This window comes from Cyprinus carpio, chromosome A9 (genome assembly GCF_018340385.1).
Source record: "Cyprinus carpio isolate SPL01 chromosome A9, ASM1834038v1, whole genome shotgun sequence".
NCBI classification, from domain to species: domain Eukaryota; kingdom Metazoa; phylum Chordata; class Actinopteri; order Cypriniformes; family Cyprinidae; genus Cyprinus; species Cyprinus carpio.
Window position 1 is genome coordinate 8407123 of NC_056580.1, and position 26079 is coordinate 8433201.

A 26079-nucleotide genomic window follows, 5' to 3' on the forward strand; every position below is an offset into this window, starting at 1 on the left:
CTCCAGAAACTCTGCTTCCTGCTGAGTTGATTGTCTTGCTGACTTTGACAACATCTAGCAAGTTCAACATCATCACTCAGTCAATAAAGGTCACCAGTGAGCACCATCCAACCCCTAACAATCATTAACATTCACTCACCTGATCCAAACTTATCCAAAAAACTCCCTCAAACGCAGATTGTTATTCATGGTAAAAATTACAATTTAGGGTTCTTCTGCACCAAAACGATATTCCAATTCAGTCAGAAAGAAATGTCCCAGGCAGTCATTTGGTTTCTTTTTGGTTTTTAATGGGTGCGAGTAACAGACCTTTGACAGGAGAGGGTGAGGTTGGTGTGACCTTTCCTACCAAGTTGTTAGATGCCACCTTACATGTATACATTTATACAAGTCTGTAGAGTATATGTGTAACAACATGATGATAAAACAATGACTGATGTTAATGTAGCATGTGGTTTGCTTTGCTGTTGTTTCAACCCAACTTTGGGTCAAATATGGACTAACCCAACTTTGGGGTTAAAAATTTAATGTAAAAAATTAACCCATGGTTGGGTTAGTCCATATTTGACCCAAAGTTGGGTTGAAAAAACCAAGCATTTTTTAGAGTGTAGGTGATAAACAATCTAAGCCTTCTACCAAAGTAAACCCTCACCACGTGTCAACAACAACCCAATTCTTCTCCATCTTGCCCAGCCTGGGTCCTCTGAGAATCAGCATGGTCCCATTGTGCTGACAGTGGTGTAGCTGAACTTAGACATGGACGCTCCGGTGGCAGTAACCTCATCGTCACCTTCCCTGAAGCCTTTTCTGTGGCAGGGCAAGCAGCAGCAGGAGAAGGTGGTGAGAAGCGCCTTTCGAAAGCGCTTGTTCATAAAGCAGTAGATAACTGGGTTGACACAGGCGGATGTGTAGGACAGCAGGTGGATGAATGAGATGGGGGCTCCAGAAAGAGCCCTGTGGGCCGAGGCAAGGTCGAACGCTTTCCAGGTGTTGACGGAGTACAGGGGCATCCAGCAGATAAAGAACATAGCCACAATGACAATGAGCATACGGATCACTCGCTTCTTGGCCATTAGTGTAGCCTCGGACGTGTTGCTACGAGGTCGGTCCACTTTTGCGGAGCCCGTTGGGGAGAGGGATGACATCTCCATTGAGTTGGGCCTCTTGGACACCTGGATGTAGCAGCCGTCTCCATCATCACTGCTATATAAGACAGTGGTGCTGATACCATTTTTCATTCCTAAAGAGGAAACATTGCACATTCCTCAAGAAAAATCTCTGAGGGATTATTTAGATAAATACAGATCAAGGGGAAGCTTACATTTTGAACCACATTTGCATTTCCTGCAAAGTCAGTGTGTAAAGGCCGTTCAATACTGAGCGCGGAAAAGCGAAATGAATATCGGACGCAATGACGCGTTAGAATAAACAGATTCCTATGGTATCTTTCACATAGACCGCGAATATAAGCACACCGAAAATGCAAATGTTTTTTTTTTTTTAAACCAGTCCGACAAATCTTTTCAGTTTCGCAAAGCGAAAACACGGGCTGTCCAATAAGATTTGAGCATTACATCATATGGCCAGATCAACCGCTGTTACCCAAAAGGTCGACGCAGTGGCACTAAGAGCTCAGAAGACTGTATTGAGCACGAGCGAACAAACACCGAAGTAGAGGACTTGTTTCCCGGAAGAGAGAAGAGTGGATGCTAAGTTCTTTTTATCATTGGTATTTAAGAACATACTTATTCTCCCATGTTCTTTATATGGAATAACATTTCTATTAATTCTCCACTGAATTATGTGATCTGAAGAGCACCGTCCATTTTCTTCCACGAGTGCGAGTGTTAGAGCACGTTCACTCTAGACCTGTCAGTCATGTAATCATATCTCTTGCCCTTCCGTATATAAAAAAGAGAAAAAAAATTCTACACATGAAATATGAAATCAAATAGACCTATGATTATGAAGATATATTTTCTGTATATGTTTTTTTGAAGCTCATGGTATTTATTTTTTTTTTAAATAAAGGATGTTTATGACACATGACAAGCAGATAGTATTCTATCCATTATAAAACATACAAATAGTGCATATCTGCCTATTATAGAATCAAAATACATTTTAGATCACAATCGGAAGTTATTACAAGCACTCAGTGATGCTTTTAAAGTGGGTTTTGAGCAAACATGTTAATAATTACATACATTTTGAATGTAGCTTGATGCTAATTATACCTTTAATTATATTTCCAGATGTATTATTGTAAGCATTATGGATAGTTTGTGTTTCTGATGAAGAATCAAAAGTTATTTATATTAATTTAATGCTGAATATTGAACAGCGGACGGTGTTAACCATACGAGATACAAACGCTACATGAAGAAAAAATGCATTGCTGGTCAGCGCCACCTAGTGGCCAGCATGCATTAGCAGAAAGCAAAAAATCTTTCGCGCTCGGTGTGAAAGCATCGTTCATCTGCGATTCGCCTCGCGTTTTTGCATCACATCAGTGTGAAACAGCCTTTAGGCAGTTTGGCTAAATTAACACTTGTGGCAATGTTAGACTTAAAATTTTAACATTTTGATTTTTTTTTACTTCATCAGAATGGTATGAAACTTGGTGAGTTCTGTGGTACTTGCTATATGCACATAAACATTGTCGACATGAATAGAAAAGGCTAAATGGTCTTAAAGACTTGTAATCTTTCTTGTCAAAAAATGGCCGCCTTAGGAAATGAATGGTAAAATACGAAAATACAAAGCAATTTTTTTGGGAAGGGGTACAATCTACATCCTTTGCTATGTTTTTATTTAAACTAAATTAATTGAAAATACTATGATTTTTTTTTCTTGTATGTGTATTATTTTATGTAGAAATAAACAGTCCATAATTTAGAGGTGAATGTTGTGTAGTACTGTGAAATATCCTCAAAATATGAAATATTAAAGAATACATATTATTGAAACAAAATACATTATTATTATTAATAATAATAATAATAATAATTTTAGTGGACTATCACACTTGACCATTAAGTGACAAATACCAATGGGATAATGGTAAAATATTGTGGAGAAAAAAAGGAAATAAAAAAATAATACACAATTTCATGCCCTAAAAAATGAATCAAATCAGTCACAATCCAATGCCTTACAATCAGATTCATTTTAATAAATTAGTCAAAATGACTCACAACTCAGCCTAAATCTCTGAATGAGTTATGAGTCTGAATTGCTTTAATGACTCATTCAATTACTGAATCAGTTTGAACAGTTTTTGGCTGAATCATTACTTCCATCATATCCTAGTGGAAATAATTTAAGAATTTGTTCTGTAGTGTGTATAATTAAGGCTCATGAGACTTAAATAAATGTACTGATCTAAGTAGTAGTTAAACATTTGGAAAAAACTTTAGATTTTTTTTAATACTCTATGAAAAGGGGGGTATTCTTCTGTAATATATAGGACAAATTTAGACTAATTCTTTAACAATTCCATTAATGAAATAAATCAGTAAGGAACTGTAATCAAAAAAATGGAATCAGAATCATTACATTCTTTATGATTCCCACCCCTTGTGTCTTTCACTAAACAATAACCTTCATAAGCAGGTTGTATTTTGACGTTCTTGAGTTCAAATTGTTACTTATAAAATGGGAAAGGAAACAACATTTCACTAATTCAAATGAAAACATTAATGGGCAGAGTGGTGACTCAGCGCTGGAGTGTTTGAATGTTAGATTACTGCAGTGCTGGGGAAATGGGGGCATATTTGTAACATTAATTGAATTTGATTTAACGTAGAACAGCGGGATTCAGGAGGAGACATAACCTAAGCAATCCAGCAGTGAATTCAACTTGTAAGAACTCCATCAATGAGCAATTTAAGGGTAATATTCAAGTTTATATTTCCTGATTTTTTTTCTTATTGCTTTTTTATGGGTGGTTGCGGAAATGTTGCACAGCTGCAATTTTATTTTTCGAAAATCCAATAGGTCACATTTCATTACTTGGGAAATTGAGCCTCATTCACAAACAGATGGACATGACTGTACACACAAACAATTAAATCCTCAGGGTAGGTCATCTAATACAATCACAGTGACTAGCATGGTTAGTACCCTATGGGACAGTCTGAGGCTTACTAAAACATGACACTAAATTAGACTGTAATGTGTAATTGACTTCATAAATGTCTCACCACTCTGTCCCATCTTCTGCTCCAATTCAAACTGTATTCCACGGTAGAGTTCTCGAGAAATGAGCCCATAAGCAATGATCATCACCACTCCAGGAATGAAGAACAGAACAAATAGCAACAGGATGCACCTGAAACACAAGGGGACATGAAAATAATTTGAAACCTTGTTTAAAGGAATAGTTTACCCAATTGTGAAATGTTCTGAAAATGTAGTCACCCTCAGGCCATTCAAGATTCCAAGATTAATGGGAACATATATGGAGAAATTTAGCATTACATCACTTACTCTGCAGTGAATGGGTGCCGTCAGAATGAGAGTCCAAACAGCTGTCCATCAAGTAACGTCTTGTGAAGTTAAAAGCTGCATGTTTGTACTAAACAAATCCAACAATAAGACTTTTTTTTTTCAAACCGATGCTTACGACTAAAATATGTCTTCTATCCATAATATTGTTTTCTCCAATAAAATATTGGTCTCATCTGAATCAGGAGAGAAATATGCCAGATCAGACACCGTTTACAAGTGAAAACAGTCCACAAATATGCCAGTGTTTTTTGATGAGATGACAACAGGGGATGTGCTTTTTCACTAGACGAAGCGTTAATATAGGTTATGGCCAGAAGTGATAGTTTAAAGTCAAAATGCCTTAATGATTTATTTGTTTCTTAATTGCTGGACTGGAGTCATGTACATTACTTGTTGAATATTGTGATGTTTTTATCAGCTGTTTGGACTCTCATTCTGACGGCACCCATTCGCTACAGAGGATCCACTAGTGGGCAAGTGATGTAATGCTAAATTTCCTTAAATCTGTTCAGATAAAGAAACTAACCCATTTACATTTTGGATGACCAAAAAGATTGTTTGTTCTACAAAAGTTTTATTTATTCTGATTATAATTCTGAATTAATTTAAATATTGATAATTATTCCAAGAAATGTGTGGTCATGCATTCTCAGAGCTTGAAGGGAACATTATCGTGATGTGCCTAACAACACCTCTTCCCTGTAGTAAAACCCTTATTATGCCCACCCTCTCATGGGTTATTGCTGTAACAGAATATGTAGAAAGGATAAAAAAAATTTTTACAAGCAAACTCAGAGCACTGAACATGGAGAAAGAGTACTGTTGTTGTACCTTGCTGTCTAGCTAGCAACAGCTGTCATAAAACATAAATGTACCACAAGAGCTGATGTTTAAGACCCCGGCTCCTTAGTGCTGCAGAATGACCCTGTTTCTGTCTTTGCCTCTCATATTGAGACAAACGCAGATAGTCAGTGATGTTATATGAGTGATAACAGGATTATTTCCCATTAAAGGAGATTTCAGAGTTCAAAACAACTTAAGCTCTAAGGACAGCATCTGTGACATGCTCTTGATAAGAACTGACAATCGTTTTAAGTATGTTAGTACACAAATAAACATTGTGCTTAAAGATGTTTTTATGTTTTTGATCAAAAGTACAGTAAAAATTGTAATATTGTTAAATATTAGAATACTAAAATAACTCTTTTATTTGTTTGTTTTTATTTACAAAGTTGCAATTTCAGCATCATTACGCCAGTCTTCAGTGTCACATGATCCTTCAGAAATCATTATAATATGCTGATTTGCTGCTCAAGAATCATTTCATGTGTTGAAAACAATGGTTGCTGCTTAATATTTTTTATGGAAATCTTTGGTAGTGTAAACTCTATGACCCTATCAAAAAAATTGTTTAAAATATTGTTAGTTCATGCATCACAGCCGACACTTGATGTAAACTGTCCGAGCAGTGTTGTAGTGGTTTTTGCATGTGCTCAGGACATATATATATGCACTGCTGGCTCTGGAGGAACCAGGTTTGAGTCTGATCTAGGTCATGTCCTTTTTCCACTTAACTGTCATATAAAATAAAAGCATATGAGCACTCACCATGCTTGCTCCACCTCACTTTTTGGCCAGTCATGGCGGCACATGTGAGCAGTAATATTGTTGGGCTTGGTGAACTTCACCAGCGTGCTGAAGATGGGATAGGGTGTCATAATAAGGAAGGATAGGACCCAGGTAGAAGCGATGACTTTGTAGGCATGGGATCGGGTCTGCCATGCCCGGGACTTTAATGGGTCGCAAATGGCACTGTACCTCTCAGTGGCTATAGCCACCAGACTGAAGGTAGATATGCAGACAGAAATTCCTGTAATAAAGCAAAAATTACACTGAAAAACAATATATATATATTTTGTAATTTTAACTGTAAAAGACTGTAAAAATGCTATGGTAAGAACCTGTTGACTGGTTGATTAGTAAGTTATCTTACTATATGTGGTGGCAAACTGTAAGAAATCTAACAAGAAATTTCCCAATTTACAGTAATTTTGCAATATAAAATTTTACAGTAAAAAACTGTTAAATGTAGAGGTTTTGGAAGTGAACAAATCATCTTGTAATTTACAGTGGAAACCCTAAATTGGCATTCACAGAATTCCCTGTGTAACAGCTCATATTTGATGGTTTTTCATTTAAATTTCTTAGTTTTTATTACCTTGTGTCTTTCACTAAACGATAACCTTCATAAGGTTGTATTTTGACATTACTGAGTTTCCTTTTTTTGCACAAATTGTTACTTATAAAATGGGAAAGGAAACAACATTTCACTAATTCAAATGAAAACATTAATGGGTAGAGTGGTGACTCAGCGCTGGAGTGTTTGCATTTTAGATTACAGCAGTGCTGGGAAAATGGGGGCATATTTATAACATTAATAGAATGTGATTTAGCGTAGAACAGCGAATTCAGGAGGGGACATAATCTAAGCAATCCAGCAGATATTAACTTGTAAGAGCTCCATCAATGAGCAATTTAAGGGTAATATTCAAGTTTATATTTCCTGCTTTTTTTTCTTATTTCTTTTTTATGGGTGGTTGTGGAAATGTTGCACAGCTGCAATTATATTTTCGAAAATCCAATAGGTCACATTTCATTACTTGGGAAATTGAGCCTCATTCACAAACAGATGGACATGACTGTACACACAAACAATTAAATCCTCAGGGTAGGTCATCTAATACAATCACAGTGACTAGCATAGGTTAGTACCCTATGGGACAGTCTGAGGCTTACTAAAACATGACACTAAATTAGACTGTAATGTGTAATTGACTTCATAAATGTCTCACCACTCTGTCCCATCTTCTGCTCCAATTCAAACTGTATTCCACAGTAGAGTTCTTCCTTTTTCTTAGTATTTATTATTTATTATGTAGTTTAGGGTTTTATGTTGATGTTTATTGCATTATTTTAGTGTCAAGCTTTTTGTCAATATATCCTATACATTAGTAATTAACCTTGTAAATTTAACTTAAATCCATAATAAAATAATGCTCCCATGTTTTATACATGTCACTTTTTCCCATACATTTTAGTGATTTTATTTTTTATTTTTTACAAAGAAATTGGCACATTTGCATTGAGCCACGAGTCAAGATCTTGTCTAAATGGTTTATCCACCAAGTTTTCTGATTCAGTTACAAAACTAAAAGCGACAAAATGCTTAATATGTTCTTCAAAAATATAAAACTTAGTAAGAAACACTGGGAAATGGCATTCTTGTTGGCAGGTGCTGTAAAGCGAGATTTCAGACAGCCCCTCATGTCTGAGGAATTACTGCCCCGCTGACCCAAGAGCTTTGATCTGATATCGCCCTCCACAGCAGAGCTCATACCAAGGAAATCATTCTTTCCTTTACAAATCCCCTTCCTTCTCCGCCCACTCAAAAATACAAACAGTGGGAAGGAGTTTGTGGTTGGCACAGCGTGTTGGATGTGCTGCCCTGTCGCACTCTGACACTGCGTGGGCCGCGGGCAGTCGCACACACTCAAGCAAATAAGATCTGCTCACTTGTGAACTGTCACCTCCAGGGCCTCCAGCAGACAGTCAACATAATGCAGGAGAAAAACATCCTTTAGAAATGCTATCTGATCACCCGTGTATGCCATAAAAAAAATAAAATAAAAAAGAAGAAAAAAAAAGAACATGACAGTGTAATTGTTTTCAGGCCAACATACCTGAATCGTTCCTTGTGCCTGTGACTTTTATGCAAATGCAAAACAATATTGTCCACTAATGTCCTAAACAGAACTGTCTTTTGAATTTTTCTTTTTTTTTTTCTTCCCTTCAAGTCATTTGCCAGCAGACCATGTGTGTCAGATCTGACCTTGGCATTGGGTCGGCTGATGCTGGGTGAGCCCTGACTTTTATTTAGGGAAGTAGTGATCCATGAAACAGTGCAGATCAAGATGGATGCATGCATACGCATGTGACAAATTTCTCAAAGCGAGTGTGGGTGCCAAAATCTAAAGAGCAGATGAAAAGATGAAGAGCAGTCTCATCTAGCCAGTTTGACTTGTGTTTTATAGTCTGGCTCATATTGCAGATTATTTGTGTTGTTTTTACAGTCCAGTATTGTTAATGAGCCAAACCTCATTAGATAAACAAGTCTTTAGATTTAAAGCAACATAAAGTTCTGAAGATCTAGGCAAGAGCACTTGAAGCTTGTGATTTTTACCAGTGATTATGAAGACAGTCAGTAAACAGACTTTCCCTGGGTCCCATATTTCAGCAGGATATCACGTGCAAAGAAATTATGTTCTTTGTGATTTAGTGGGCTACATTAATAACATGCTCATTTAAGGTTAGAAGACATGAAAGTCCATCTCACCCATAAGATAGGCCACAATCTTGCACATGGCAGCTCCAAAAATGAAATCCTCCAACAGGTTTGGAATAAGAGTGAAGGGCATGCAGAAAACAGCCATCATGAGATCACTAATAGCCAGGGAGAGCAGGAATGAGTTGGTCACCGTCCGCATTCGCTTGTTCACCACCAGAACCACAATGATGAGCAGGTTACCAAACACACTCAGCAGGAATATGAGAGAGTATAGCAGTATGCGCAGCGAATCCATTTCTGAAAGACAAAGATCAAATAACAGATTAACATATTAAAGGCAATTGCGAAATATAAGCAATGCTTATCCTTATAAAGTCTAGATGGTCATATTAGCAAGTATTCTCACTAATTGAAAGATTTTTCTGTTATTTCATATGCAAGGCTTTACAGGGTTAATAATAAGAAAACAAGGAAAACTGGTCAGCCAATGATGAGTTAAAAAAACTATAGACTGTGAAGATGTGGGAGGAGGGTTTAAGAGGCATTTAACTGCTCAGTTTAAAATCACTAACACTTTTAAATATATCAGATCATTGCATACACATTTCATTTTTATAATGTTTAAAAGGCCTCAGTTAATGAAACTCGCCACACTCTCCTTTGATTATTTTTTGAGTTAATCTTTCAAACAGTCCACAATTTCTTGATGTTTAATTATATATAATTGCTAGCACATGGTAATTTCTAAATGTTGTGCTGCCAAAAAAAAAAAAAACTGAAATCTTCGTTCCTGAAGAGAGGTAAGATATGACCAAAGAAAACAGAACAATTTGTAACAATTAAATGAATCGTTGTGACATGTTAGGTAGAGGGTTTAATTAACAAGCAACAAGACTGGGATTCAAATTCAGTTAATAAACTAAAAGAAATGTACAGTACTGGACTGACTTAAATTAGACTGAATGATTCCTGCCACTGTGTTTTACTATTTAGTTATTTATTTAATTAATTACAATGAACTAAATAATTACTTTTATTTATTTATTTCTTGTACTCCACAGTGACTGGATCTAAACCCCCCAGATAATATACATTGTTTCAGCAAGTTAATCAATAAATTTGCTATGTGCTGTCAGGTTTTCTTGCTAATTTGCTGAATATTTAGAAGTTATGAGTGCCTCTAATGGTCCTCAATGCAACCTCTAGCTGGTAATAGAAAAAATCCAGACATCATCAGATAACATCCTCAGAATGTAACAACTCACTCGAACACTTAAAGCTCTGCATTTTTTTCCAGACCTGACTGATGGATTGTGTTTTTCTAGCTGATCTCTGTGGCCATAAATCTGAATTTTACACAGGGAATGATACTTTCTGACACAGCCCATCACTTTGTTTAAGCAGTGAGGTGGAAACTTGATAACTGTAACTGAAATGCTAATGTATAATTGGAAAGCTGTCTGATTGTGAATCGATCAGGGTGAACTACAAAAATTGCAGGATTGGCACAAAACAGTATTAAATCATCACTCTGCAGGAATGTCATAAACTTACAATGAATTCATTTTATAGCATCATAAATACTGAGTCCTTCAAAAGCCACTTCATGTTTATAGATGAAATCGAAAGTTTCAGAGTATTCATAATCTAAATGATACAGATCTATCTATACAGGAAAATTTATTAGTGTTACATTTATATATATATTTTTCGTGGGTATATATATATATATATATATATTATATATATATATATACACACACACACACAGGCATTGTTGCTGTGGAAAAAATAAAAATAAATAAAAACATCTGCAAATAGACTAGTTAAATTTTGCATAAATGTTTCAACATATGCAAAGAAATACATTTATCGGAAATACACTGGCCATCTTATCAGAATTGCTGTATGTAATTCATGTCTTCTAACCATAAAGAGCTGACATGGCCTGGTTTCCACTGAGTTTAATAAAGACAAGCCATTTCACACCAGACAAGAAAATGACACAAAATTAAAAACAAATAAAAAGAAACTGGAAAAAGCTATTAAAATATATCTGATCAGAAAAGTAATTAGTTGGACGGGAAAAAATAACAGATTTAGGAAAGCAAATGTAAGAAACCAGACATTGAGCATGCAAAATGTAAGAAACCAGTTAGATGTGTTAAGTCACTGTTACATTAGACTTTGAGCATGCAAAATATCTACAGACACAGCAATGGTCGTAATATGACATCATGCTCTGCAGCGTCTTTTTTTTAAAACATCATTTATATATAAATTTCTACATATTATACATCCAAAAGGTAAAAATAAGTAAAAACACTTTAATCCTGAAAATTTAAAGTTTGCATTCTTTTAGGTCAACTAAGAGCTCATGCTGATATTCTATTGGTCGCATGTCTTCACGCAATATAAATTCGCAGGGCAGAGTTCACCAAACTTTTACTTTGGAACGTAACAAAACGCAAAACTTCTTTGAGGTTGTGTGTCTGGCCTCCCACATTTGCATGCACATGTAAGGAAGTCAAGAAAGGAAAAGTTCAGTGTGACCAGCCCTTAAGAATGAGCCGTTGAAAAAAACATATTTGATGAGTCATTATTCTGAATACGAGCACTATTCAGAATACACCTTAATGTCTACAGTGGTTATAGCCTGACATACAGTATATGTGAAGTTCTTTATTAAAATTCCTCTGAAATTGCATATTTTTGGTCAATTTGGCAATTTTGGTAGATTTCTTTCTTTTGTGGAACACAACATTTTTAAGAAACTGTTTTCAAACGTTTTTTTGTTCACAGTGAATATCAATGGATCCATTGACTGTATGAGACATTTTTCAAAGTCCTAAAGGTGAACTGTCATTTTAAGGCTTATTTTGCTCCTGCTCTAATGACTTAAGAACTAAAAAATAAGCCTTAATTTTGGGGCACATCAGACATTGAAAAGTAATTTTTTTGTCAAAGTGTGACATATTCCAACTGCTTTCCTTTACAACCTCAGCAAACATCAGCAAATATGAAAGTAATTTTTTTGTCAAAGTGTGACATATTCCAACTGCTTTCCTTTACTGCCTCTGCAGAGAGCAGTCAATGTGAGCCAGCATGAGCAGAGAGGATTATGGGATGTGAACAGTCATATCCTGTTTGTGGCTTAGTCAGGCTAAAGCAACCAATTGAGGCCACTACAGATTTGACTACAGCACAGGGTTCTGTGTGTGCTCCATTACTGATCGCCTGTAGCCACTGGTCTTAAAGGATTAGATCCACCAAAATGCTGCTGATATCCTCAGGACTCATGAGAGATGTGGTCCACATGAGTGGCTTGACTAAAATCGATCTCTCACTTTCTCTGTCGTTGTTTATCAAGTATCCTCCACATGGCACTATACTCTCTGGTACACATTAGCCTCACTATGTGGGTGAAGCGTGAACTAAACTGTTTGAGGATTGCTGTGAATTCTGTTATAGTCGTTGGTTCCACAGACCTTGTTAGATAACCGCGGTGTGTTGCCTTGGGATGGGATTGACTTGATTTAGGGTTAAAACAGGATGCGTCAAGAAAAAATAGAAAAAAATGCATAAATGTACAAAGGTGTCCATTTGAGTGTACTGCCCCAGTGACAAGCTGTTTTTGCACATTTTTTTCTGAGTGTATATATTTGTGCAAGCTTTACCATTTCAAAAGTGACTAAGAACCCATCTAGAGCTGACCTTTTTCTAACAGTTGGTACAGTACTTCTCTGAAAATTGATACCAGTTCCTTGTGAAAAGAAGTGCACTTCAGCATACTTAAGTGTTTTTTTTTTTTGGACAATTAACTGCAGGTTAATTGCAAATAAATAATTTATAGTTACAGTTTAAATATGATAGTTAACATGCTGAAGTGTCTATAAGTGTAATTTTTAAAGCATGACACATTATGTGTGTTAAGAAACAGTCATGAAAGTGTACTTAGTAGGTGGCTTTTTGTTTAATTAATCTTATATTATCATCAAGTGCAGGTTTTTAAAATTATAGTTTTAAGATTTGAGTTACACTACAAGTGCACGTTCAATACAATTAAGTTTTCACAAGGGTTGTTGAGCTATCTTAGGGTATGTTTACACAACAACAATGTACTTTTTTTTTTCCTTTGCATTGTTAAATAATTGAATGTACAGACATTGTTAAAAAGATCGCCATTCACATAGATCCGCAAAAAAAAAAAAAAAAATCCTGTATTGTGCATGTCAGGCCAGTGGTTGGCGATGTCACTTTGTAAAGAAACAAAGCAATCCCCTTGCAAATTGAAATGTGACAAAGGGGCCGTCTAATCGACTTCAATTACTCTATCCTCTGCGCTCTACCCCTGTGGTTGGATGTCTCCCTCAGCATATTTCACCATGCAATCTTGGCATCTGTGACAGATGTTTGTTTTAGGATGATCTCTCAACACGTCCTATTTCGCACAAACCTGTACTGTGGTCCTTCGTAAGTCACATTGCTATTAAAACCATCCAAGACTGAATGGAGTATAAAACTGCCAATAACTCGCAGCACACGAGGAACCGACAATCCAGAATGAGGTCATCATAAAACTAAACACTGTAGGTCATTGATCATTTATTAAACCATATGAGACTGGTATCCACTGGTGGACAGATCTGTAAAAAGCCATTTTGAAACATTCAGGGGAGTGATGGTTCATTATAACCACCATACACTCTTAAAAATAAAGGTTCTTTATTGGTTTCTATGGTTCCAAGAAGAATCTTTAACATCCATGGAATCTTTCCATTAACAGACTTTCCATTAAAGTTCTTAAAATTGGTTAACATGTTCTGCATACTATAATAAAAAAGAACTGTTCATTGAAATGGTTCTTTAACATTGCTGCAAAAACCCTGTTTTAGAATCCTTATTTTTTTTAAGGGTTCATGGGATGGCCTTTTATTTGATCAATGCCCATTCATAATTTATTAGTACATTGTTTTAAACAATATGCATGTATGGTTCAAGGTTTAAAAAAGAGTATATTGCTTACCAACATTGCTTACATAATGTTAAGGCATTACATTACATCATATTAAATTACAATCCCAAATCAACAGGGTCAGATTTACCAACAGCTTGTGCTTGTGCAAACCCTCTTTTGGCATTTCTACCATCTACTGTCAGGATTTACTAAAGAAATGCAGTGAAAAGTGATGAAAAATCATGGACAGTTATTTTTGTAGCTGGCCTTATAATGCATTTGAAGGAAATTCTCTTTCAGATTCTTTTCAGAATTTATGAGAGTAAACAATGTGACTTACTAAGGTTTGCAATAGTTGGTTTACTGGTATTTGTGCCCAAGACTCTCTCAAAGTAAATCATTCAGAAAGAAAGAAAGAAAGAAAGAAAGAAAGAAAGAAAGAAAGAAAGAAAGAAAGAAAGAAAGAGAGAGTCTGGTATGCCTCTGGGGTGTTTTTATGATATAGCTAGATGTCCCCCATACTTAATTATCAAGAATGTGGATACAAGATATACAGATCGTTAAATTAGATGTATATTGTTTAAAAGTGAACTGAATATTTATTCCAGGATGGGATAAACTGCAGCTCATGTCATTAAATGCCTTGGCTGTGTGTCATGTAAACAAAACATTACTATGATTTCTCATCATCCATTTCCATCTCGCAACACATCACCTTTAGAGCAGCACAGCTACTGTTTCAGCTTTTGAACTTCTCCTTTCCTCTACCATTTACTGGCTTTGGCCTCATGATCAATTCATGAGAAGACTGAACTTGGTTATAAATACAGGTCTCAAACCAGAGAAGGAATGCATGAATAAAATTACAATAAAGAAGAATCAAGATATCATGAAAGGTAGTCGCATGAATTGTGAATCTGAGGCCAAATTTGAGTACATAAATATTTTAGATTTGTGTGAATTGTGTTTTCTCACATATCTAAGACTAAGTCATTGTTATAACCAGTGCTATATACTGGAGGGCAATAACTATCTCAAATTAGAGATGGTACTGATGGTACTGAATTAAGGAGATATTTCTATTTTTTACATCTATACCTTCATATTCTAACTTTTTAGTTAGTAATATAGTCATTTTCTTTATTTTCTTTATTTTTGTAATGTATTTATTATTAAGCTTAGAGCTGTACAATAATGGTTAAACTGATTATTAATTCATTAATTGTGAAAGTACAATAATTCTGATCAAATGTATATTGATTAATAAATTATAATTATTATAATTAAATGTTTTTTTACATTTCATCAGAATTATTGTATTTTCATATAAGCACAAATCAAGAGTGTCTAGTTGCATGGTTTGCTCACAGATATAGCTGCAGCAAACAATGCAAAACAAAAAGAAAAAGAAAAGATACTTTTACTTGAGCAAAATATCTCAATGAAGATCACTAAACTCCAACTTACATGTTTGCCAGATGATTTTGCTTAATAAATCGAGAGAAGCAGAAATTGTGATCATGATTTAAATACAACTTATTGTGCAGGCCTAGTTGTGTCCGTAAATTACCCTTTTTTGAGCCACATAAATATATTAAAATAATGAAATTTAAAATATAACATAAAATCTGAGAATAATAAATTGCCCTCTTAAATAGCATCTTTTTTTTTTTTTTTTTTTTTTTTTCAAGAGCAGTAGAACTCCTGAGTTACTTAGCTTGACATTTAGTTTAAAAGTAGTATTTCACCGACATTGATAAAGCTGTGAGTTACAAATAGTTGCAGCACGTACTGTTGCAGCAAAAAGGGATCAATTCTAAAATAGATGGATGTCTAATCACGGATTTTGGGATACATTTCGATTGTCAGGGAAAGTCAGAGTTTAATAGTCCATTTAGGCTTTAATCAATATTCCCAAAGCAGTGAAGCAATCCATGCTGTTTATAATTGGTGTCCACAAAGAGGCCAAGTGCTTGCCCGTAATTGAAATAATCAACTGTTTGCTAATTAACCCTTAAATGCATACCTCGGGTCTTTAGGGACCCGGGACATCATTCACTACCCTTTCCCTCCTTCATATATATATATATTTTTTTTTTAAGTTACACATCAAATTTCTTAGTATCCCTCAATCTATTCATTATAAACAAGATAAAAAGAAAAAAATAATAAAACATAAAAGAATGCCTGTTTTTGTAAAAAAAAATTATAGGGTCGTGAGAGGCCCGAGGTATGTAAATGTGTATGTATATTTTTCCTTCCCAGCCACATACAATAAATAAATAATCAATAAATAAAAAGTCATAATTACCGCAGGCATAAAACAAACAATGACAATGTGATGTTTCAGTCATAATTACCGCAGGCATAAAACAAAAGAATATCAGCAAAAACTGAACTGATTTGAATAGCTTTACTGCAGAGCAATTACTGTACGCAAATGTCACTGTCATTTGATGGTGGAGATGGTGAATAAGCTGCCAGTGATCAAAATATTGATTCTGAAGTCTGTGAAAATGATGGTTTTGAGAATATGGTTGAGATCACGAATATGAACCAAATGCTGAATGTACTGTGGAAATGCGCTCTGACGATGACAATGGTAAAATCATCTGCTCAAACTGAACCCTTCTAAGTTTCAAAAGGTAACGAAATATGCTTTATTTTATTCTTCTGTAATTGTTCTTAAAATATCATGAAAGTTTTTGCTATTGCAGCAGTTAGAGATCTATCCGTGCTCGATATATTGGTCCGGTCACTAAAGACCCGAATATGTAATAGGGATTGGCAAACTTTTATGCATTTAAGGGTTAAAATCCACAGGACAAAGCACACGAGAAGCATCAGGAAAAACATTTACCTGCAGCTTGTTTTTTGTTAGTCATGTACTGCGGTATATTTTGTAGAAATCCAGTTTAGTCTATGTGTATTTTGTGAATTAGTGAAACTAGAATAGTTTCACCTATTCAGAGCACAATACACTGTGTACCATGATGCCACAACGAAATCTGCACGATTGGACCTTCTGTTTTCAGTATAATGAATGAACTGTTATATTTGTTCACTTACTATTTTTAAAGAATAGTAGGCAGCTCACAATGTACAGTATATTGTGTGCCATTGAGTAAATACTAAACTGATGGAACAGCAGCCTGTCTCTCTCCAATCTTGTGACTGAATACCCAGCATTCCTCCATACAGTAGTGTTCAGAGTCCTCAAGCTGTGTCCTTAGAGAGATTCATGGCTGTAGCTCATTGCAAACTGATGACCTTCAGTGATCCCCCAGTGTTCTTATCTCCTGTATTATTCAGACCTACTGTGTAGTGTAAACTGTTGTATAGTACTTGAAAAAAAATATATACATTTAAAGTCTCTATCACAACAGAAACCGTTAATTTTCTCCCCAACATCATAACATCAATCTACATAGAGTCTGGGAGCTTTGCAGGTGTTAATAACCATAAAACTGTCAGAGAATGAGATTGCATCAGGACAGGCTGTGTCTGAGTGGAAGAGCACACACAAGTTTACAACTCAACAGTCTCAAGTGTCAGGTGAAGTCATTATCGATGGCAACAATTGTATAAACATTCAGACAATGTTGAAGTTATTAGGAACATGTAAGAATAAACAGTGGAAGAATTTAACCTGGACTCTGGGCAAAAATGTCACTGAAACTGGCAAAAGCACCACAAACAATTAAACTTTAGGAGCAAAACAAAAATGCCCCTTTAGTCATTTTCTCTATTTTAACAATTATAATGACGCATTTCATTATTTAATTAAATTATATTATAATTATTATATTTAATATATACTCTAATTATATTCCATTACAGTATATATAAAAGTATCTTTAAAGATTTAAAGTATCTTTATTTTTATATTTACAGATTTATTTTGATTTCCACTTAGCTTCAGCTTACTTTTATTTCACTTTTAGTAAGTTTTGTACTTTAACTTAAACTTCTTTTGTTTCAGTTAGGCAACATTCATAATTTTTTTTTTTTTTCATGTAACTTGTTTTATTTCATATTATTTCATTTTTTCTTCAATTGATTCAATTCAGATATTTAAAAAATCAACAGTAGGCTGCATGATATTATACAAATAGAAAAATCCCAATACAGAGGTAAAAATGCCGCTTGTAAATACCGTTCCCTTTAAAAACAATTAATTTCAGACACTGGCTTTGATGGTCTGTTTCACCAATAAATGAAAATTTTAAAAAGGATAAGTAATGCAGTGTGGGAAGCAAAGGTTTATAATATAATATGGCTCTTAAATTACTGGAGCAAGCAATGCTTGTGAGTTGATTTGCTTCTAAATTAAGAGCCAAAACCAAAGGTAAATTCCCTAAATTGGAATTAGATCACTGTCTGAGTGTCCTGAGGACAACCAAACCCCACATTTGTCCAATTAAGAACCATTACACCTTCCTCAGGGGCCTCTTTACTGGCAATAATAACACACCACACTGTCTTATTCTTTCTTTTTTTTCTGTGACCCCCCTGGTGAAAATATTTATTCTGCTTTGTTATTTTGATTTCCACTTAGCTTAAGCTTACTTTTATTTCACTTTTAGTAAGTTTTGTACTTTAACTTAAACTTCTTTTGTTTCAGTTAGGCAACATTCATAATTTTTTTTTTTTTTCATGTAACTTGTTTTATTTCATATTATTTCATTTTTTCTTCAATTGATTCAATTCAGATATTTAAAAAATCAACAGTAGGCTGCATGCTATTATACAAATAGAAAAATCCCAATACAGAGGTAAAAATGCCGCTTGTAAATACTTCCCTTTAAAAACAATTAATTTCAGACACTGCTTTGATGGTCTGTTTCACAAATAAATGAAAATTTTAAAAAGGATAAGTAATGCAGTGTGGAAGCAAATTTATAATAAATGGGCTCTTAAATTACTGAGCAGCAAATGCTTGTGAGTTATTTGCTTCTACATTAGAGCCAAAAACAAAGGTAATTCCATAATTTGGAATTAGATCACTGTCTGATGTGCTGAGGACAACCAAACAACACATTTGTCAATTAAGACCATTACAACTTCTCAGGCACTCTGTATACTGCAATAATAACACCACAATGTCTTATTCTTTCTTTTTTTTCTGTGAACAGTGTGAAATATTTATTCTGCTTTGCTGACTGCTGATTCATTGTATATGAAGCCATATAGCATCCATAAGATCCATAAGAGAACCCTCATAACCTATTATGAAGACAAATTTAAAGCAGTAAATTATCTAATGATTCGATTCAATCATTGGTGTCAATCATCTAAGGCTGGACCAGAATATTTGATTATTCAAATATTCGTTCGATGGGTTGGCATTCGATTTTCAATTTTGAGATTTGAATAAACCGAAACTCCTATAGCATCCCCTGCGAAACGCTTTTCATTCACGCTTGAATATGAATCGCCCATGAGTGAAAGTCATGAACGTCCTGATTCATTCATCTGGAAGAGAAGACGAAAATGGCGAAGACCTCAGCTTTGTGGGAGCACTTTAATTTGAGCGAGGACAAGACAAAGGCAGTGTGCCAAATATGCGATTTGAAATGGTCACTGAACGAATCAGTAAACAAATCTGAACAAATCATTTTGGTGAATGAACTGAAAATGAACAAATCTCTTGAAAGAATCAAAATTTCCACCACTAGTTCCCTGATAATAGGAAACAAGACAATGCAAACCCTAGGGGCCATTATGGGGAGCACCTTCAACGTGACCAGTGTCTGAAGCATGAATGCCGAAACGACAATGAACTTGACATTGACAGGCAGCAGCCTATGGCGTCACTACTGGTGGGACTGCAAGTATAAAAAGGCACCTGTGGAACACATCATCTGCTTCTTTGTCTGAAGGAGACGTAAGCAGAAATACCTGAGGCATGGCAAAGAGAAGCAGCATCTTGTTCCCTATTTTTAGGGAACCATGGTTACATGTGTAACCTGAGACGTTCCCTTTCGAAAGGGAACTCTATGCTGCATCCTCTAGCATGGAATACCCATGCTGCCATGCTGAAGGAATGAGTGCTAAAGAATTTGATCTGAGTCAACTCAAAGTAATGAGCATCCCTAAATCCCCCGGCAGTCATAGACTAGCGCTCCTGAATGGAGGCCTCAACCAAGTTAGTGAAGCCTAACTATTCCGGCGCCCTTCAGAGTGGAAGCTTCAGAACTCTCATGGTGAGAGGAAGTCTACCAACACTCTAAATTAAGATCAATAGCCAAAGAGGCTCCCAGAGAACCTCCAGCACATTAATCTACCGCACTACCATGTGGCTCCAAGGAGTGAAGGTCTCAGCATAACGACTCTCTAAAATGAGAGGAGACCTGCTACACTCAACGCCAGAGATAACTGGTGAGGCTCACAACATTCTCTTGAATGAGAGGAAGCCTGACGACACTCACCAAAGTTACAGATCTCTAAAAGTGAGGTCTCAGCATAATTATTCTCTAAAGTGAGAGGAGACCCCAGACCGCTGACTGCGTCTGTACTTGATCACTTCCCTTATATTTTTTTTCTTTTTCCGATGTCCACCATGTTCACTCACAGATGTCTCTCAGTGGCCACTATTGCTGCCATTTATCTGCTGATCATTGTGGCAGTTTGCTTGCCTGAGAGCCAGATCTGTGGTGCGGCGCAACTCATCCACTACCTCACAGGAGATATCCTGACCCTGGTCCAAGTCTTTCAGCAGATCTGCCTGGTATGCTTGCAACACTGCCACTGTGTACAAGACAGCACCAGCCTGACCTGCTGCCACATATGCCCTACCATTCAAATGTGATGTACTCTGAAGTGGTTTGGATGACAGGGCTAGAGCCTTCAGTGTTGATTTCACCCCAGCCGAGATATATCTCGCAGTAGTATCGCGATCCATAACCTCCTGGAGGCAGGCTGAGAAGGCTCAGAGTTCCCTTCTTCGCCCTCACCCACCACATCCTGCTCACCCTGGCTGGAAGGTAGCAGAACACTTTCAGCAGGATCAGAGAATGTGAGAGAAAGCCTCATCTAGTAGGTTATTCTCTTCAGCCACTGACGAATAAGAGAGATTCACACCTCTCTCAGACTTGTCAGCAAGCTCCATCTGAGAACCCCATGATTTTAGTCTCCTTGCTGCCTCGGGCAGGACCCCGAACTGCAGGGAGCAGATGTTTATCCCAATTACCCCAAGAAAAAGGACAAATGAGAGTGGAGTTTCCTCAATGAGAAACACTCAATGAATGCACTCTATTCCCTTGAGAACAGAGCATGTGTTCTCCTCGCCCAAACACATAACACAAAGGTCGTGTGCATCATCAGGTATCCGATAGCATTGACACGGATCCGCACACTTCCTAAAACATTTAACAGATATTGCTTTCTTACCTTAAACACTTCAGAACCGCTGAAGACAAAGAAGAGGATGATGTGTTCCACAGGTGCCTTTTTATACTTGCAGTCGCACCAGTAGTGACATCAAAGGCTGCTGCTTGCCAGTGTAAATGTCATTGACGTTTTTGCATTCATGCATCAGACACTGGTCACGCTGAAGGCGTTCCCCATAGCAGCCCCTAAGGGACGCAGCATAGAGTTCCCTTTCAAAAGGGAAATCAGAATTGTGAAACATAAACTCGCAATTCAGAGAAAAAAAACTGTGATAAGTTTACTCATAATTGTGAGATATAAACTCACAATTCTTAGAAAATAATCTGAGGCTATAAACTTGCAATTGCAAAAAAAAAGACAGAATTGTGAGATAAAAGTCCAAATTCTGAGAACTCTGAATTGTGGGATATAAACTCGGAATTCTCCAGAAAAAAAACTTCATAATTGTGAAGATGTTAAATCACATTTGTGAGATATAAACTTGCAATTATGAAAAAAAATTTTAAAAAAAGTTTGAATTTTGAGATATAAATTTGCAACTAGAAAAGTCAGACTTGTGAGATAAAAGTTCACAGTTATCATTTTTAACTGGAAATAAATAAATTAACTTTTAATTTATTTATGTCCATGGTGGAAATAAGCTTCTATACAAAACAAGTATCCTTAATTGATCTATTCACAATGGAACTCATTGTGATGCCAAGTACAGTGATTAGATGATCTTAGATTCACAGAAAATCACTGAAATGACTGATTGCCTGAAGCATGCCTGGAGTCATCATACAGAAGAATGAATGAGTGTGCAGTGTAAGCTAACACTCGAGAATCTGTGGATTTGAAGAGCACTGTTGGAGCACTGTGTAATGGCGATAATGACAGACATGTGTTTTATGATCAGGGTTTATACTGAACACAAGAACAGAGAGCCCAACAGCCTCTGCTGATGGAAATGGACAACAAATATGTGCATTGTCAAGCAGTCTCTGATTAGGCTCCTCAGTGGCAATGCAGTAAATTTAGCCTGCACCCGGAGGTATACTGAATGCTTTCATCAAAGCGCCCAGAGAGAAAGAGGAGAAATCACTTGTTTTTGCTGTAAAATGTGAACGTGTAGTAGTGTGTATCAAAGAGCTGTTTCAACTTCAGTTGACTTTTTAAAATTACGTTTATAGGGGTAACCTAATGAAGAAGTCAGGTTGATTTAAGTGAACATTTCATAATAAAACCAGTTCATTTAGATGTTGAAAGCACATTTTCCGAATTTCTGTTATCTAGCAAAGTATTTTTATAGCAATGAACAATGACTTGTTTTCATTATCTATTTTTTTCTTTTTTTGTCATTTTTAAGTCATATCTAATTACTGTTGTTTTGTTTTCTTCTGCATGTAAGTTATTCATAGTGAAATTAGTCTAAAATAGATATAAAAATGACCAAATTTAATATTCAGATTTAGATTTTTAAAAATTCAGTCAGAACCATGAAGTTTACAATCCTGTTATAAAGCCCACAACAGCATGAAGCCTTGGAAACCCTGTGGTTATGGCTTGATATGTTGCAAGTGGCAGTTGGAGCCTGACATGTAATGTCCATCACTAATCTATTGTAAGGACAATTTGTCTAAGTCATTTTTAACATCTGCTTTCTTCCCAGCAAAGTATTATTGCTAATATTGGTTTTCCTCTCTTTAATACTTTGGAATATTTTAAACTGTAATTTACAGTTTTATGTTTTACAGTTAACATTCAATGTGGATATGTAGAATTTGCACTTTATCACTTCATTTCCACAAGATAAATAATCTCTGCATGTCATAAAATGCCCAGAGGGGTGATGCAGTGAGGTCTGCTGAATTATTCACTTACTTTGGCAGTGATTCCAACATCAGTGGAAAGACTGCAAACTGTTTCTTGAATAGACACCGCTGGCTTCATTTATATTTGTGTTTATTATTATTATTATTATTATTATTATTATTATTATTATTATTATGTTTTTTTTCTCATCAGTGTGAGCACATATTATATTTTTTGGATAGCACGATGAAACAACTGCATGCCTTTATAAGGGTTGCTGAAAGTTTTTTTTTTTATATTCCTCATTTGGAAACAGTTGGAAACTACAAAGTAAAAAAATTCTTGGTTGCTCATCAAGACCCAAAATAATGTTGCAGAAAATGAAGTATGTATATGTATCTACTGTATGTATTTACTTATTTACTATCAATGCTATGAATATTTTATAAAACTATAAAATGCATGTTTATTTTACTTTTACCTTGTCTCTTTTAAATATAATTTGAAATCTACAACTTTTATCATTTTAATTGACATTTGTTCAAAATGGGGCTCTGTGTTTCCCCACTGGTCATGAATGTGACCACTGATGTGTTTGCATGTATTTATTCTATTGAATGATTTATATGAGTTGGGACATCTTCAAACCTAAATATGTGTCACAAATATGGCATGTTATATAGAGCATGACCGAGATTGTAATTTAAAAGTTCTACAGCAGCCATAAAAAATGTTTACATGAAACTAATACACTAACAACTCTTCATAGATCCTACATTCAAACATAAAAGTTGTTCACAGGTGTATAATTAAATAGCTATTCAGGTTTCCACATACTGACGCACTTCATTATCCCTGTGTAGTAGCATCTCTCTTGGGCTGACGGGGTACAGAAACGTCAAAAACTTAATAAACCGTATAGGATTATAATCACATCTGAATTACCCCTGCAGTGAAAAAAATCAAGCTGTAGCGATGCTGGTAGAAATTAATTTACAATTTTCCAAGATATAACAAGGATCGTCCTTTCCCTTACACTCCATACAGTGAGTGTAGTATGGCAATACTCTGGCAATTTGATATATAAATGGATGCTGAATGATTATTCTTACTCTCAAAGGTAAGTATTGCAATGATATATAGGACAAAAACACGGCATTACTATGGTATGACATTTATGTCCAGTATGCGAAATATTAAGTGACTTTTCACTAACATTTGAGGACATTTCTTTCAGTAACCTGATTTTCTGGAAGCAATCTCTTAGGTTTGCCTTGCGCAACCGAATTGTATTTGGCGTTTCTAAAGCGCAAACGTAGACTATATATATATATATCCTAATTTTACTTCAAGCTGGAGGGTGCTGCAACCTCTCCATAATGTCAAAACATGGTCATGACAAGCTTTGGTACCTCAGAGTGAAGGAGATGGAGTGTCTTGAACGAACGAGAGCGAAACAGCTTTCTGGTGCTGAATGTGTGTCGGGAGATTCTCACCTTTAGGTCGCGCCGGCTCTGTCTTGGGCAGAAGAGGCGCGTCTCTGCAGGTGCCGTTGGGAATCTCCAGACTCCCGTTTAAGGTCCCGTTCAGACCCGAGCTGTTCTGAAGCTGAAGGCATGCCCAAATCCCAAACGTATCATTTAGCGTTTGTAAATCCATTTCGGACCTAACCACAACTGTTTTATATTAGCGGTTCCTCGCAGTCATTCGTCAACAGTAAGTGTCTAATGAGAGCGCAAACAGTAGCATAAGTGGCTTAGAGAGCAGAAATTTAAAGAGGATCAATTAAAAACCAATAAAAAGTTGAGTAGGGAGAAATAAGATCAGCTTATGCTGAAATAAAACGTTTGAGTCGTTGCTGCTCAGCAGTGTTGAAGGCACAGTTGCTCTGTATGATAATGTGATGAAACGCGGAGCGCCACTGAGCCTCTTCTCGCGCGTGGACTGAGCTGAGGGTTTGTTGATGAGCTCTTAACCAGCAGGGGTGGGAGTTTGCAGGTGAGTCAGGGATTTAAGCATCCTGGAGAGGAGGGGACATTAAAAGGAGTTTGTGAAGTACGTGCACAGGGAGTTTTAGGGAAAGTTATGAATGATGAGGCAGGTGGAGTGAAGCATCCGCGCCCTCTTGTGGAAGCAGAACTGGTTGTAAAGTGGATTTGGTAAAACCCTTGTACTTTTTGAAAAGGGATTAAGTACATTTTTACTAGGACTTTAAACATTATAACAAACATAATGCATTTTAGTATTAATAAATTGCACGCCATTTAATCTTCAATTAATACATATCCATAGTACAGACAAGGTGTAGTTGTCACAAACTCAGTAAACATATTTCATGGTAGGTTTTTTGATTATACATTTCTATGTCACATATTGACAGAATTTTTTTTTTTCATCATTTGATTCAATAATATGATTCTAACATTTTTGTATGATTAATACATATATCTTAATTTGCTTGTCTATGAAAATGTCTTTGTAGATTTTGATCTGTTTGGTCAAGTATTGTATCTTGCATCTTATATAGTCAATGAGCAGTTTAAGCACAGACTTCAGGTGTGAATGAAGTGCCTGAGTCGATGTGTACATTTGTAGAGGCAACACAAACAAATTTGTGAATATACTCCTATTCATGGTCCACTTGACTCTATCACAGGATTTAGGATTTAGATTTAATGAGTTTGCTAATACTCAGATCATTTGAGTGGCCTACTAAAAACACCAATTACGTTAAGAGGGTATGCTTTACCAGAAGAATGACCTGTGAATCAGTGCCATGATCCCAGTTATTTGCACAGGCATCTGTTCTTTATTGGAATAGAGAGAAAGTCATAAACATTGTGGCACCCAGGGCCGGCGCTCCGCACACGCACATCACGCACTGCGCGTAGGGCACCAAGTGCTTGGGGGGGCACCAAAAAATCTGGGTCGTGAAAAAATCATCACAATAGGCTACTAGTATAAATAACAAATAAAATATTTCTAAAAGCATGTTAATATACAAAAGCAATACAAAAGTAATATAGGCCTAGACCAAATTAGTCGAGAAAAAGGTGAATCTCTGTGCCAGTCTCCCTCT

The 26079-nt window shown here is 36.0% G+C and overlaps 1 protein-coding gene across 1 annotated transcript; it reads right to left on the reverse strand.

The window, feature by feature from the left end:
- Window positions 1-505: 505 nt before the first annotated feature.
- On the reverse strand, window positions 506-25025 carry LOC109083934 (cholecystokinin receptor). Its single transcript, XM_042763377.1, has 5 exons — window positions 24497-25025; window positions 8906-9154; window positions 6121-6382; window positions 4206-4333; window positions 506-1240 (listed from the first exon to the last, which is right to left on the reverse strand). Exons 1-5 carry the CDS (start codon window positions 24657-24659, stop codon window positions 711-713), a joined length of 1332 nt encoding a protein of 443 aa, XP_042619311.1. The 5' UTR covers window positions 24660-25025; the 3' UTR covers window positions 506-710.
- Window positions 25026-26079: the final 1054 nt, after the last annotated feature.

Coding starts and splice junctions, on each gene's coding strand:
- LOC109083934 (XM_042763377.1), bottom strand. CDS start 24,659: ATGGATTTACAAACGCTAAATGATACGTTTGGGATTTGGGCATGCCTT. Junction 9,155..24,496: donor AGAGCCGGCGCGACCTAAAG/GTGAGAATCTCC, acceptor TTTGTCTTTCAG/AAATGGATTCGCTGCGCATA. Junction 4,334..6,120: donor AGTGAGGTGGAGCAAGCATG/GTGAGTGCTCAT, acceptor CTTGTGTTTCAG/GTGCATCCTGTTGCTATTTG.